This window comes from Nothoprocta perdicaria, unplaced genomic scaffold, assembly GCF_003342845.1.
Source record: "Nothoprocta perdicaria isolate Ctin4 unplaced genomic scaffold, notPer1 scaffold_49, whole genome shotgun sequence".
Classification (NCBI taxonomy): domain Eukaryota; kingdom Metazoa; phylum Chordata; class Aves; order Tinamiformes; family Tinamidae; genus Nothoprocta; species Nothoprocta perdicaria.
Window position 1 is genome coordinate 2,401,345 of NW_020455743.1, and position 17,282 is coordinate 2,418,626.

Sequence of the window (17,282 nt, forward strand, 5' to 3'; positions counted from 1 at the left end):
ACACACACACACACACACACACACACAAAATAATTAAATCTCTAAGCAAAAATGTAATAGGGTGCCTATACCAAATTTAATACTGCTGTTGAGAAATAATTGCAGATATGGAGTACATAGATACAGCTTTTTCTTTCAAAAACATCTGGTATTCACATTCAGAGAAAGAACAAAGGAAAGCAGCTACAAACATTTTTTGGCACAGAATTGCTTCCACGGTCTAAATCAGCCCCTTGATATGTAATAGGCAGATATGCAAGGTCATGCAGGTTATTCCCTATTTCTACCAATGTCCATCTTCCATAGGTTCATCTTTCATAATGTTGTTTTTCTGTCTTTATGCTGACGTATATGCCGAGGACCAAAGGCAGACTTATAGCTTAAAGAAATTAATTGACCTCAAGAAAAGTTCAGCTTGATATGGATCAGGACCATCAAAATCATGACCATCAATGGTCCATACCTTTGAAGGTATGGAAAGTCTTTGTACACAATAATAGGGCCTAATGAATAAAGTAACAGGGTCTAATGAATAAAGTGATATGCAAGAATGTTTATAGGACCTCAGTCACTGATACTGAAACAAAAGATATAATTTGTAACCTGAGCACAGTCTCCCTCAAATTAAGTATTTTGACTCTGTGTCTGTGAGATCTTTTTGCAATATGCTTGAAAAAAATAAACAAATAAATAAATAAACACGTAGAAAGGGTAGCCACACTTCCAGATTTGAAGCCATCTATGTGTACCTGAGGGATATTTCAGATGAAGGGAGTTTTCAGCTGGTGTACATGGGCAAGAGAGGGCAGTACTGGACATCCTATTCCTGCAGTAGACATGCAGCTCAGCCAGCAACAGGTGCATTACTTGGAGAAATCAAGATATGCCCACTCTAATATTAGGTAGCACCAACACAAGCAGAGGAGCTGGATCTGCTTCAATCATGTAGAAAGCTCCCAAGAGGTAGCAGAGCCACTGCTAAGTGTACATGCTCGCATGTGTACACTCCCTTCTTCTCTCTCCACTAAACTTCAGGCCTGTGATGCTTGTACTGCTAACAGCGGGGAATTGGTAATACGATTTCCTCAAGCTTCAAAATGTTTAAACAAGAGGACTTTTGGAAAAATTGGTATCTTGAAAGTGTTTTTTTTTTCCTTCTCCTTCAAGTTTGAACTTTGAGCCTAAATGTAGCGTAAACCCATTGAAGTTTTATTTGCCTGTATGAAGAGTGTTACTTTGGAGGTTTTGGAGATGATCAGATGTACTGGTAATGAATTCTGAGCACGGAAATGATGATGTCTACTGCCAGCAACAATCATGCAAATTTGTAAATGTTTACAAATTTGCAAGCTAGACATATGCACCACTGAGACCAATATTGTAGTGCTATATTTAGCTTGCTCCTATTTCTCTCCCCCCCCACAAGATATTACACAATAACTTGAAGAAAACAGCATGTATAAAATATTCTTTAGAAGATTTTTTTTTGACTTAAGTGCAAAAAATATATATAAACAGATAAGGAGTTGAATAAAGGACTGTGAGATAAAAGTCCAGCTCTGAGAAGCTGTAAAAGCTCAGTGGACCTCAATTGACTGTTTTATTTCTCACTAAGACCTATTACAAATGCAAGTCCAGAGTCCTCTATGGCTATCGCTAGTCATTACTTTGCTTGCTTAGCGTGTCTAATGCTTCTGCGTGAAAGCTTTTGTTATTCTGCATGAAGAAGCTATAGAAAATATAGAAAATATAGAAAAGACAACAAATTTTCACATAATAAAAATGTGTATATTTCAGTAAAGCTTCTCAATTCTACTAATGTGCTCTGAACTTTCAAATTACAGGTCTGGGACAGTATGTTATTTCTAAAATGTTTAAAATGTCATCTGTAATTACTCAGATCTTTCTAAAGGTGAAGCTGTATGGCCAAGCAGATGCCACTGTTTTAAAGAATCTGCTTGAATGTTTTGGGGAAGAGAAGTCATGTATAACAGAAAACACTTTAATTCTTAAATTTTGATTCTGAAAAGTAACATAATGCATGCAAAGAAAGGATACTGTGAAAAATACTACATAATCTTCAGTGTGTAGACTGCAGCAGCAACAGCTCCATAACAGAAAGCTCTGTCAGCAGCCAGAGCTGTGCCTTACTTGCAACTGAGGGATCGTCTGACATGGCAAATAAACCGAGCTCTGTGAGCTAGCCAAAACTATGGAGATAATGAAGTGGAAGGAGAAGCTTCAAAGGAAAGAGGAAAAATGCTTTTCAATATTTTTTTTTTAATTGTGGTCATTTAGACATTTTAGGGGAAAAAAAAGAGACTAATTATGAGGTCTCAGAGCAATAGAAAAATAGATAAAAGAATGGACAAAAATTGGACAAGAATCCTATCCTATCACACAAACATAATACAAGCTACAGTAAAAAAATATGACCAAGAAAAATACAGATATAGCCCTCTGAGCTTTTTGTTTACTTCAAACCTCTATATTTGTGGCTTTGAAGCACAAGCAAACAGATTTGTGTACTTTTTTGGTTTCCAATGAAAAGGACGAGGACTGATGGCTTTAAAGGCATCTCCAGCTGTGTGACTACAGGAGCGGGTCATGTAGCTTGCACTCCTGATGTTGCAAGAACAGAGGAAACAGAGAAGACTTCCCTCTTCAATGGCATTTTGCTTTTGTCGTGCTGCACTGTGACAACTGTGAGTTTGTGGTGTTCCCTGCTCTCACAGTTAAGAGTCAAAGGATTAATCCTCTGTTTTAATCCCTGCCAGCACTCAACCATCTTCATCTAGCCGGGGTAAATATCAGGACAATATTTCCTTTTTATTTTAAGGCTATGAAGGATTATATTATTCTTGCTGAAAATAACCTGACTCTCCTATAAACTGTCATAAGGCATAATAGAAAATTTTGTAGTGATTACCTAACTGGTGTCATAAGTTTCTATAGAAATAAAATTTATGAACACTATTTCAAAATGATTTATGAAAGTAGGGAAACTGCAACTGTTTCTTTTTTTTTTTTTTTTTTTTTAATTTACTGTTCCTCTTGGCCAGTATGCAAATCTTCTCTTAAATCCTCTTTAATGAGGAGCTAACTACTATTTATACCATCCCATAGACTGCTCTAGCATAGTCTTATGTATTTAGTGTTTTACTTTTCATATTTGAATATTAAAATCTATAATTTAAGAAATAAATGTTAGATTTAAAATTCTGCTTAACACTTCTGTAATTTGGACAATGTCACTGATTTTTCTTATTTTAAATCAGAATCTGAGAAAAGAAATTTTAGGACATATTAATTAACATATTTATTTATTAATCTGGATTTACCTGTACTATTGATAATTACTGAATTGCTGTGACTAAAAATCCTTTACAAAAAGGACATGCCCTAGGTATTTTACTCATGAGATGAAAAGCGATTTTGGAAACAAGTTTATAAATTTAGACGCTTACACACAGATTTCATGTTAAGCACAAAATCTAATGTATAAAGATATTTATGCCTCTAAGCTGTGCTTAATTTTTCTTCCTGGTAATTCATTCTCTCAGCCACACAAAACCTCAACAAATGTATCCGTTGATTAGCAGAAGTTCTAGAACAAAATTCTGAGTAGTATCAATGACAGCATTTCCATTGGCATTACCATAAAAAAACTATATAGAAACAAAACTATTTTTTCTTCCAAAGCAAATTACTTAAAACATAATAAATATTCACGCTCATTTGTACCAATTCATTGCCTCATGAGAAAAAAAAAAAAAAAAAAAAGAAGTAGAATATGGAGACCTACTGGGTAATTTACTATACACCAGTGAAAATAATTCCGAGTATATGTGTTGCCTGGTCCTTGCCTCTCCTCCAAGTATACTTATACTTGAGATATTAAAAAAAAAAAATAATTTAATGCTTAACAGTGTAATGTGTTTTTTATATTTTTAAATAGCATTTGGCTTGAAAAAAAGATCAAAAGAATTTTACTTTAATGACACAAAATAGACCTGATGGGCCTTTGGTGTGCTCTTGCAAGACATATTCTAAAGAGATTATTGGCATCAGGAACATCATTACTATTTTAAAACAGTAAGCATCCTAGGGGGAGTGCAGATCCAAAGAGCCAGAAATCAAAGTTAAGCATTATTAATCTTCAGTGAGAGCTCTGGCCATTTGCCATGTGGTAACAGAGAAAAGTCATTTGGCTCCCACCTTCGTAAAATGATTCTCTCAAAACTTTTACAGTGAAAAACACTTAAAAATGTTGGCACCAGAGGAAGAGACAAAACAGATTAATTACTTAGGATGGATGCATATGAAGCTTGGTGTCTTACCAACATGTAAGTATTATCAACTATGAGTTTATTCATAGCTGCAATTGGAAAAGTACGATTTAATGAAACTTTTCTTGAAAAAAAAAAATCTGAGGCTGCTCAAAAAGAGTTTATCAATGTTTAGTTAATGGATTAAGTAAACAGCAAATGTTTAATATGTACTTTTAATATGCAGTATGCAGCCATTAAAGACTTGATAAGGATATCACCATGGATACAATTTCAAGATTTTACTTAACACTCAATCTGTTGTTTGTCCTGGAGCTGGTGTCCTTGGCTAAGAGGTAGATATATAAAAGATGGCTAGCTTTATCTCTCATGTTTGTAGCCACTTTGTCCCTTGACCTATATATAATTTGTGATGCACTGTTTTCTTCTTGGCTATTAACATATACAATCAAATTCTTCCTGTAAAGCAATGTAAAACTTAGAAATGCTTTTCAGGTTTATGTTTAATAAAGTTTGAAATAACGTAGGTGAAGTTGGTCCTTAGAGTTTCTATGTTCAGAATAGAAAAGCTGATTTCAAGTCAAATTAACACATCCTAGGTAAAAGCAGCAGAATTTCATCACTTGTGAAATTCAGCATAACGCTACTGACACAAACAAAAAAAATGGATGTGAACACAAAACTAGAGGTTTTAGTAGCAAGCTGTAGTGTGAACATTCAGTTCCAGCAGTAAAGTTACAATGTATGTTACTTCATGACTGGTAAAATATAGGCTCTTAGTGAATGCTGCTTGCTCAGTTGTACTATCCTTTCACCCTTGGAGCAAAGTCAACATGCCTTCATACTTACTTTGACCAATATTACTGTCTTCAGAGAAATTTCTCAGTAACTTTTTTCACCTTTTATCTTAAAGGAATATGTTTTTTTTTTTCCCATTTTTTTTTCTCTTGTAAATAAGGACCAGTTCAAATGAGCCCAATATTTAGTAAAAACAAAAAATATGTTTAAAGACCTCTTGCCTCTCCCAGTTCTAGCCCTAACCAGAAAGGTTACTCTACCAGATGATGTAAAGATCTCAGCCAAATACTGTAGGAAGAGTTCAGTGGGGTTTCACATGTTCACTGAAAGGCTCTTCCAGAAGGGTTGAGTAACACAAATTGAGGATACAGTTATGCTGTAGTGCCAGGTAGTGGTTCAAAAAGCAGTATAAACACTGGGCTAGATGCATATGCTTTTGCCTGGGCATAGTTTCAGGCTACTTCTAGCAACGTGGAGCTCTGCAAAGATTTATTTACTTTTGTTGCCTTCACAGGCTTTTGCGTATGAACCAAATTCAGTGTTAGCAGCTAGAGCACCACAGCTGAAAGAACTTCTCTGAACCTGTGATGAGATTAAAGTCTATCCAGCAAAGCCAGTGTTGCTGTGCTATCTAGATCTTAATTCTTAAATATTGAAATCTTGCGACACCAGCGTACCCTACTGATTGCTCTTATTATGTGCCAGTTGTGGATGTTTTCTGCTCTTTTCTTGAAAATGTATATGCATTTTTTACTCTGCTTTTTTTGCTCTTAGAAGATATACCAGCAGATATCAGTGAAGCCTGGGAACAGTGACGTGAACCTGTTAGTATAGGACTTAATTGCAGTTTTCCTACTCACCACTTAGCCAGCTAAGCAGCAGTCTCCATTTGAGATATAGGTTAATTGCCAAGACAGTAGCTTTGACTAACACTGAACATTTTAACTATGTTTTAGGGGTCTCCTCTCATTCCCTGCTCCCTTTCTTGCTTACTAATTATAGTCCAATATTCCAAAATGTGGCTAAAGAAATAGATGTGACTGCTGAAATCTGAAGTACCTTATTCAGAATGGCTAACACATTTTTGTAGAGGCTAGATATCCAAAAGATTTGACTAACCAAACCAAACTGCCTTCTCCACAAAGCTCTTCCAGGTTCTTATCCTAGAGTTCCCATCTCTTTGGACTCTCTTCACTTTGTCCTGAGAATTGTTTATTAATTTATTTATTTAATTTGATGCCCTAGACAGCACAGTGAGTGCGAGCACAGGAAGCAGAACAGGTGTGTGAGCAAAAGAAGTGCAAATTTCTCTATCAGATGTCAAACCCTTGGTAGCACAGCCTCTCTGTACCTCAAATATTTGATGTACCTTGTCCAAAGGTCAGTAAACACTTCATTTGCGTCAGCAGTTTTCATTTTATGATATGCAGAAGGTATTTAAACTACAATCCAAAGAGGCTACTAAAGCCTAAAGTGGGAGAGTTGAATAACCTTGGGTTGTCCATGAACCCAACAACACATGAAGCACATGAAGACTGTGACCTCACCTTATCATATAAGCTACATATAAACAGTATGTAATTATGAAGTTATTAAAAAGTTATTTTGACAACTATCAAATTAGATCACATGAAGTAGTATGACATGTCCCCTTCTGCATTCCTGTTATCCTTGCATAAATCTACTGCCTGAAACATCTAGCTGCTATTCAACCAACTTTATTAGCATAAATAAATAAAAAATGTGTCATTCATTTTGCTAATATTCTACTACCTACCTATGTCTTAAATTACATTGTAAACCTATGGCAAAACCTTTCACTTCAATCTGTTTCTTTAAAAATTACTACCAGAGTGGGAATGTAATTTCACAAGCACCACCCAGCTCCCTCCTTCCTTTTAAAAATTGCCATCATCCCTTTTCATAATTTGAATTTTCCATTAAAAAGATTACTGAATGGCTTTGGTTTTCCATGAAACTGAATGATTAAGCACCGGTATCTTTAAATTTACTATTTTCATATTCTGTATTTTTTCCAATAATAAATAAAAGGAAAATCAAAGCCTGAGATCCAGAAACTGTCAAAATTACACCTTCCTTCCAATCTGTTTTTTTTTCATTATTATCTCTTGCTTCAATCTCATTGAAAACTTCAGTTTTTCATGAAAAGTGCCCTGTCATATATAATGTCTTCTTTGACAATGAACTGTAATTTTCTGCTATTTTGTTGCAGAAATGTGGACAATTACTTTAAAACTCTTAATTTAAAGTAATTTTATGAATGTTTGCTTTTTGATACTACAGATTAAAATGTAGCAAAATCATTCACAAACTAGTGTTCTTTTATGGAACCCACTTACTAGTTAAGCTGTTGAACATCAGTTCAAAACCATACTTAGCCACAAGGGTATAATCTAAAATTCAAGCTGCCAAAAACTTATCTCACTTAGCTGCTTGCTCTATCTCTAGCTCCCATGACAGATACTTTTATTACTCAATTACTTACATTAAAATGCCAGTATTTTGAGATACCCTTATCATAAGAAGGAAACAAAATAAACACTATCTACATTTTTTGTTTCTTTTTCTTTCCCTGCCGCCCACAACTGTACCCCTCTCTTCATGTGTTCGTATTGTATAGCTCCCTATTATCCCAAAATATACAGCTATGATTCCATGTTTCATATGTAAAATCATTTCAAATTAAAAAAAAAAAAAAGCTGAGAGGTGAGCAACAGCTATCATATCTAGGACAAGCTACATGTCTTCTGAGTGCTCTAATTATAGTTCTGTTATTAAGAACCAGGTTACAACACGTTCCCTTGCTACCATTATATACACCCTGCAGAACTTCATGGCTTTATAAATAAACCTCTTTTGAGGACATACAAAAAAGAACTCTTCCTAAACAAAGTGATATTAAAGCAATATGCTCCAGATTGTGCAAGTTGCTTTGTATTTCAAGTTATTGCATACCATCTAGAGAGTAAATAAGTATCATTAAATAAAATAACACATGAACAAGGTGTCTAATTTTTAGTACAGGGAAACAACAAAAGGCTCAGATTACATTCTCCAATTTCTTTTATAGCTTTGATTTACTTAGGGGTTTATCTCACAAACACTAAAAGTCCAAGTTTAGCCCACATTACTGACAATGATGAATTGCTTATTTAGACAAGTCACATATCCTAATCTCCAAACCACAGATTTTCTGCATAGCTTGCCTTCTGCCTAGTAAAAAGAGGAAAAATTACAGAGCACCTTGCTCTTTGGAGGAACTGTTGCTCAGAGACCTGCAATTACATTTTTGGTAAGCTTCTCAGTTTAGAGCCTCCCCAGCCGGCTCACCAAGAAAGTTTGGAAAGAGGTAGTACTTTACCCAATGCAATTGTCAGCTTGCTGACAGATCTGTTGGCCTTACCTAGATACCCCATCACAAGCTCCATGGCATCAGCGCAGAGGTTTCCTAGGGTTTGCATATCGCAGACAGAAAGCCTCCAAGGTGATGTGCTTGTGAGTTCGTTACAGATTCCGTATTAAGGAGTTAGTAGAAGTTTATGGCTGAGCTCAAAGCACTGGAGTCCAAAGGCACAGTGCCAGGACAGGAATGGGCAGAAAAAGATCTGCTATTTACCTCTGGGCCTGCAACCTGAATAAGTAGATTCTCTTTCACCAGTAATGAATAGATACAGGTTCTTGGGCTATACCAATCATCTCTAAATTACAAAATTAATTTAATAACAAGTATAGTATTACTGACATGAAAACCACTATTTGCATATTGCTAGTAATGGGAAAGTAGCTTACAAAGTTGAGTATTTTTTCCAAACTTATTCTGAACACTGAATTTTCAGGGAAGAAATGCAAGAGAAATGAGTGATATAATATATTCCTCTGTCTCAATAAAGACCACTGAGGATAATCCTCTAAAGACAGTACCTCTCGGACCCTGCAAACCTGTAAATGCAAACCTGTAAATGCAAACCTGTTCTGTAACGAAAGCTATTTGTTTAATACTTTACAAAGCTAATAATGACAAAAATTTACTACCCAGGAGTAGCCCATTAATGAAAACCAATTCCATAACTATAAACAGAGATGGATTTCACTTCTAAATATAATACTCCGCACTTGTTTCACATTTCATTCATCAATATAAGATCACTCCCTCATATTTCATCATGTTCCTGCCCTCCAAACTCCTGGCCATCTATCCTGCACAGATGCTGAACACACACAATAAAGTGTCCTCTCTAAATCATTTCAGTCACTATTAGGAAATACTCAACATCCATACAAAAAACCTGTGGGACCCCCGGGTTTGACTGATTCACTACCAAGCATGTTTTCCAACATTATAGTAGTCACATTCCTCCTTTTAATGAGGAAAATCAGATCAGACATTATCAAAAGTATGTCCAAAAAACATCACATACTACACCTACTATTTCATTATTGTCTAGTTAGTAGGTCAATTATTCTCCAGCACATAAAATGACAGATTACTGGGTTGATTTATTTTACTACTGGCAAATACAGGTTGGTAATTATCCTGTAGGAACTTGAAAAATGCTTATTCAAATTAATAATTTGATCTCAAAAACAAAGTCAATGGGTATTGCTGGGGGGGAGGGGTTTCCTTTAAATAAATAAGCTAGTTGTCCTTTTCTGTGGTATATTTGAGGTCTTTACCATTCTCCAAGTGTTCACAGATACAACCACTGCAGAATTTTATTACAATAGATTTTCATCCCTTGCTGACTTGATCGTATCTCTCATCTTTTACCTTACCTCTCTCCCTCTAGTTTAGATCATTTTGTTAAATTTGTGACTGCAATTAGAAATATGACAGGCTCAACCGAAGAAAACCCTCTGTGCACTGGGAACATAATAAAGGAGTATTTATAAATAAATACTAACATATTTGTGTTACCAGTTTGAGGAAAAGCAAAGTAAGCCTAGGCAGACAGCTGGCCAAGAAGAGGCTCGACCGTTACATTTAAATTTCTACTGAATTCAAGGCAATAGGACATATGCTTTTTTCTTAATAATTCAGTCAACTGCCTTAAGCAACACCTAAACAACTATTATTTTGAACATTAAACCTCAGAACATAGACATTCGGGAAAATATACAAAACAGATTTATAGATGAAAAATGTATTTAATTACCTTAGCAAACTGTGCGTTTATCCATTTTGTGAATGTTTTCTTTTGAACATCTTCTCGTTCATCTGCCAGAAAAAAGTAAAGCACTTCATTAGAATTAATGAACAAAACATTACAGTATCATGGATTAAAGCACCAGTCTTGATTGCAGTGAAGCCACTACTGCTAATTTGAACTCAAGCAGGGCACCTATTTGGGTGTATTTTGTCTTTAGCAGAAATATCATTAAAAGCCCACAGCTTCCCTTTCACAAAAATGGTTTGAAAATGAGCTCTAATGTCCTTGGCTCATCTTATTCATTCTGTGGGATTCTTACTCCTTTCCTGGAAAGTAACATGTTACAAGAGTATATAAAATAATCTGCTAAGACTTTTAATTGCATGCAGTTATCAGAAATGCATTATCAAGGTAAAGCCTTTTTAACCACAATACTAGGTCTTCATTGGTAGCCGCATTCCTTGTCTTTCCTCTTCTTCCCTTTTCTGTCTTTCAGCTTTTTTATAATTTGTGGCATACACATCCTCCAGTGGAAAACAAAAGAACAGAAAACAAAAAACAAAAAGCAAAACAAACAAGCAAAATAAAAAACAAAGCCACATGTTTGATGGCAATACATCCAAGTTTTTCTCAATTTTTTAATACAAACAGGATTCTAGAGGGAAATTAATTATTTCAGAATATAATTTCTGTATATAAATAATGAATGTTGTCTTGATACAGACTGAAATTGGACACAGAGGTAGAATTCATACACCTTTTAGGGGGAAAATGCAAGATATCTTCATCTTAGAACCTAATAACCACTTTCTCAAAAAGATCTGTTAGGCATCATCCCTGAAATAACAGAAAATCTAATCACTTTGTGTGGCAATGTCAAACCAAACTAACACAGGGGCAAATGCAAACAGGACTGCAAAATGCTTACTTAATAAAGTCCAGTCAATGCTATCAGTCATTTGATTTAAAATAAAATCTTCCATGCTTCTTGAATAAAAAGGGATATTAAATTCCCATCTGAAATATTTAGCAATTAATAATTTTAATGGATTCAGATGAATTTGAAAGACAAGTATAGATGAATTACGTAAGAAATGCGCAGCATTAATAATGCACTCTGCTTTCTCACCTTCCTCCTTTCTCACCTCCCCTCCTAAGAGACATGGTAAGGCAAAACCTTGTCATACAAGTATAATTTCTGTTCTTAAAACCTCACCTCATCAGTAAATTTTTTTTTTCCTGCAGAATGTTTTTCATTTGCAACAATACAGTATGCTAGTGAAGAATTAATAATAAGATATTGCACAGTCACTATTTGGTTACAAAAGCTTTTGCATGCAGGAAGAAACATGTTTTAATTGGTTTCAGATGATCATGACTGAAAAGATTTGCAATAGGTCTTCAAGGCACTGAGGCTTTTGACAAGGAAATTGAAAGTGAATTTAAGATGGCATTTTCAATTTATCTTTACATTTTTACTTTTTTTTTAGAAAATCAGTGCCATTTGTTGTTATCATTAGCATATTCTGTTTTTTTTTTCTCCAAGAGCAAATTAACAGCCTGTTGTTGAGTGGCAAATATTTAGTACACAGAGAAGTATGAAGTGAAACAGTATTATATGTCAATAGAGCCTTATTACAAATAAATGTAGAATAAAAACAAATTAAGAAAGGCAGTGCTTTTACTAATATGTGAAAGGAATTCTAGTCATATTATTCTTTTCAATATTCTTAAAATCTTAGAACATAAAAAAGCAGAGTTTCAAAGACAGAATGGAGGAATCTTTAAAATTTCTAACGTCAATGCCCTCTGCAATATCCAAATCCACTGAATAATTTCTTTTTGCTTATCAGAGATATATAGTGCATGCTTAAAAAATGACCAACTTTCTATTTATATATACACTAATTTTAAGAATTAATTAAGAATCAATTAGAAATCTGCACAATTATTTGTGAATTTAATATAGGGTGACATTTTATTTGGACTAAAAAACCCTTACATATTATTTCTGCTCGAAGTTTACCAGTGTCTCATGGGACAAATTAATACAAGAGCTATTTCTTCTCACATGTCTAAAAGTATACATCTGAAGATGCTTGGCACTACATGGTGTGCAGAAGATAAAATGAATCTGCAACTGCTTTTGCCCATTTATTTTGGGAATATAGCATCATACTGTTGGAAACATGTCATAAAAGCCAGAGATGATAAAGGCATATATATGCATTCCATCAATATTACAGCAGCATTTGCTACAATAAACTTTCTAGAGTTCTCCCTATTCTATTGCTTTCTATCCCAAATAATGCTGCTTGCTGCTTCCTTGGAGGAAAGTGATATTTGAAAAGCCAGAAGTCCATCAAAATGCAAAAGCACATGAAGAAGACATAAGCTTCTGATAATAAATGATGCTAAATCTCTGTTTAAGATTTTACTTTTCCTCCAGTATCACCTTCTTTTCTGCTTTTATGTAAGTTTTAATTTCTTCCAGGCACCTACACGGGAAAGGACAGATACACAGTGCTGGTGCCTCGTATACATTTAATGTGATGTTCTATTGCAATATTCTTCAGCAACATAATATAGTACATTAGATATTTAAGTAACTATTTCTAGTAAATCATCTCTGAATAAAATTCCCAACAAAATCTTAAAATGGTGGAGGAGAACATATGGGATTTAGGAGATAAAGGGAAAGAAGCAAAAAAACACCCACCTCTAATGTCCAAATTCAATATCTTTTCCACCCCAGGCTACTGTATAGGATATTCAGTTACGTTGTTAGTTTTCCACATGAAGATGCAAGATACTGAGCTGCTAATCAGAGATTAATTACAGTCCATGGAGCTAATAAAAAATATGGGTTTCCAGAGGAAAATTAGATTTAAGGCAGCAATCTGAATTTCTTTGAAACTTTTTCTGAGTTCACTAATGCTCTGCCACCTTGCAGATACTGAGCTATCACACTGGTGCTACCTTCCATGCAGAGCTCATTCCTAACAGTGCTGAGTTCCAGACGCTTGCTTGGACAAGTTTATAGCCCAGCGTCTCGGAAGTAGCAGCCTCCTCTAGAGGAGAACAAACCTTTTGCTCATACATGGTATTGATTTCTCTACATTAAGCAGATTTTGTGGTGTCTGTTTGTTTGCTTGCTTGTTAAGATGTCCTGCTTGCTCAGCTTGATGGATGACATGCAAGACGTGGACGTGCAGTGGCATTTGTGTGGGTGCAGGAGACAAGCGCTGACAGCAACGCTTTGGCAGCGTGCAGGGCAAGCGTTTCTCAGACAGGATGACCCTCCGGGTTTGCGACTTGCGAAGGCGAACCTCTTGAATTAGCAAACCGGCCATCTCACTTGAGAAGCAGCACTATCGGAGTCGACAGTTCACATGAAGTTAGGTGGAGGGAAGGGAGAGGGCAGCCCTAATGGAGCGAGCTAATCAGCTGCCAAAGGCCAGCGCTAAGTTGCAATCAGGTGACAAGGCTAATGGAGACACAAGTGGGTTGCTGGAGAATGCTTAGGAGCGCGCAATCAGGACTCAGATGAACAAAGATACTGCTATTAATGGCAAGTGGTTACCACACAACTCGCCCTGACACTTAATGAAGTGTTTTCTCTCTTCACCCTATCATTCGGATGAGTCTTCCTTGTATTTTCCACAGAAGAAAAGCATTGTGTGCTTACCTCCTTTTTTAAGCTACACTTTCTTTCCAAAAATGAACTAACACTCTGCAATACCCCACATTATGCATATAATTGCAAAATTAATAAAAAAAACTTTTAAAAACCTAGTGGACTACAGGGTATTCTGAAAGCACAGAAAGCATACAGCCATGTTAAAAAATAATACAAAGCATTAAACAATGTAAGCTGACAAATATTTGAAATGTACTAAGTTCTGCCACATATGGTTTATATACAAAGCACATTAGTCCATTTTTATGAAATAAGCCACTCTCCCACAGACAACAGGGTGTAGGGAAAGGAAGGTCCTATTCTTCTGTGCACCCTTCCCTACTTTTCTGGAGAATCTTCTGTCTCTCTTCCTAACACACTTGAAAAAAATACTACCTTCCACTTACAGATTGTAAGACAAAAAGTATGTTTGCCTCAGCATCCGAATTTCTCATTCCACAGATGGTGGTTTCTGTTGCAAGTGGTTCAGGAAGTCACCTCAATTACTAGAGTAAGAAAAGATGTTCTTGAAAACATGGAGAACATTCAATAAACGTGCTGAGACACTAAGGATAGGGGAAACGAGCTGTGTTCTTAATTATTAGCTTTAATTTGAAACAAACAAAAAGTGTCTTTAAGATGGCAGTACAGACGGCATAATAGAAGCAGAATATTTCAGTCACTGCAGAGACAGGCAGTGAGGTGAGGTTAGTTTGCGGTTCAAGACTTGATGCCTTTTTAGGGCTTTTTAGGGAAGCACTTCCATCATGAGATGGAACACAAGCAGGAAATGAGGAGGCTCGCCTTGGCCTGTTACCAGAGTGGTCTTTGGCTGGGTCAAACAGCTACTACATACCTATCCACCAGGATACCTGTTCACCAGGAATCATAAAAAAAAAAAAAAAAAAAAAAAAAAAAAAAAAAAAAAAGGAAGAATAAGGGCAAAGAGGAATGTCCGCATCCCAGCTGGAAACTTTGAAACAATAGTGACAAGGCAGGTGGCAATTCCTTCTTTCAGAGCAACTGTAGGTTCATTTGAACATGGCGGTTTAGAAAATAAGACCATCAAAATTGCTATTTGATTTTCCAGCAGCCAAACAAAGCAGCTTGAGAAAAGGCCAGGATTTGCTTCAGTCTTCGAGCAAGTGCCAGCAATGGTGGGTGCAGAGGAACAAAAGAGGCCGCAGAAAGTCACATTATTGATACTCTGGTCCCATTGACTCACTTTCTTAGAGATTTACCAGCACATTGTTACAATGTTCTGCCAGTAACTACAACTGCTGAGAAATGTTCTTTTGCCATTCTTGCTTATCTGAGGGGGAAAGAGGAAATCAATGCAGTACAATGACTGAGTGCTATTTGAGTGGACTAGCTTTGATTTTGTGTCGTTGAGGTCATCCAAGACATTCACAGGCTGACAGAAAGCACAATGGACTGCTTTGAAAGACAGCCAATGATTTCCAGTCTATTGCTTATGTAAGGCAATATATAACATGCAAGTCATTGTCCGTCTTCCATAAATATAGTGATGAGCAGCCTGTTGACTTTCTCTGAATTCTCTTAAGGCTCCCGGTTCCATGAACTCTCTCTCCTGATTTTACTGTGGAACATCAGTCAAATCATCATCATTTGAAGCTGAGAACAAATGTCAGGCTACAGCATGTGGGATACCCTTTTTATTTTATACACACACACACATATATATATTTTATATATATATATATGCCTAACCTAGTCCTCCCAGGAATAGTATGATATCATTATCTTTTAAGGACACTCAGTAAAATCCAAGTGAAATTGTAGAAAATATGCATGGGTATTACCATACTAAATAAAATTAATCTCAGCTCAGCTCCTCCCCTTCTGCAAGCACAGAAATTCAAAGATAAAGACTAAATTTGCTGCTTGGGAGACAGAAGGAGGCGCATCTGTGTGACCACACAGGTCTCCTACCAACGCCATAGCCCTAGATTACAATTCAGTCTGAGAAAACCTTATATTTTTTTCTCATTTCATTATGTTAGCTGGAACTGTTCTCTCATTATAAAAGTTTAAGGAAAATTCCTCCCAGACTTCTCTGTTCTTTTTTCAATCTTTAAGGAATTACAGCTGTTTAAATAAGGTCACAGTCTTCTGAGCAGCTTAACCCAATTAGCTATATAGAGAAAAGCACTGAGGGCTTCTGAGGACCAGGAAGCCTACTTCTAAGAAGTAGGAAGCCAAAGGGTAGGGGGGGGAAAAAAAAAGTGAATAGAAGAGAAAATGCATTGGTAACAGCGCAGTACATATAGGGTGCAGAACACTCATCTCCAGTTTTAGTGGGGAAAAAAAGGCGGGGAAAAAGTATGGGGAATGAGAATCAAAGGTGGGTTAGTAAGAGGAGATGAACACTTCTTTCTTTCTGGAAAGACAAACCGACAAGGCACAGAACATCAGGAACATCAGACAGTAGCCAGTGCCTGGTAGATCACATAGGGGGAAGGAGTGGCTTTGAAGAGTGTCTAGCACATGTGGCAAGCCTTGCACTCACAAGGACCAGGCTGCTCCAGGGAGGTATAAACAAGCCCTACACCTGTAAGAGATAGTTGTGAAATGTAAAGATCTGCTGAGGTGCAGAGAATTTCATGAGATTTTCTGCAAATTCTGTAAATATTGCTGTGTAAAACAAACAAAAAAAGCCCACAAAACATTTCTCAGCCCTTTTTTCTAAATAAAAAGCAACAGGTGCAGCTCTCAATACAACAGCTGAAGTACAATTCCAAAAGAAACACCAAAAAACAACAAAAAGCCACCACAAAGCAAAACCTCGGCATTTTGGTTCACATTTCCAGAACTTTACAAGCATACACAATTTGGGATATTCCACTGTGATTCATATGCTAGTAACAGTGGTAACAGTAACCACAAGCTGGTCTAGTCCCTCTGTGCTCTAGCACAGCCACACTATTCAGGAAGCAATTGCAGTGGTCACGGCGATGGATTTGCCATGGGGCAAGTGGCTGAGCTGCTAGTAGGTCAGAAACCTTCCTAGAGGCCTTCAGGGGCTGGTCATGGTTTGCTTTTGGGTCAGCAAAGTTGGTTAAGTTGGTGACTTAGCTGTTCAGCTTGCAAAAGAAGTAGAGAAACCACAGATGGCTTGACTCACACTCTTCCAAAAATATCCTAGTCTCCTAGCTATTGACAGCGCTGCGAACACAAGCTTGGCTTTCCTTGTTTATTGGTTTCCCTTTATTATTTTATAACCAGCAGTTATTTCAGATCTAGGAATGTTTTCCCAAAGAAAAATCTCTCCACTGTAATAAAAATAATACTGAATTTGATGATTAAAAAGGAAGGGCAAGTTTAGTC

General features: G+C 36.3%; 1 protein-coding gene across 1 annotated transcript in view; it reads right to left on the minus strand.

Annotated features, from left to right (window-relative positions):
• The window catches only part of LOC112954168 (dystrophin-like), a 190,393-nt gene extending 176,785 nt beyond the window's left edge, over positions 1–13,608 (minus strand). Inside the window, exons 1-2 of the mRNA XM_026047309.1 lie at positions 13,356–13,608; positions 10,262–10,323 (exon numbers count right to left, since the gene is read on the minus strand). Coding sequence (XP_025903094.1) covers positions 10,262–10,323; positions 13,356–13,608 — 315 coding nt within the window. The remainder of the gene's footprint in view (positions 1–10,261; positions 10,324–13,355) is intronic.
• Positions 13,609–17,282: the final 3,674 nt, after the last annotated feature.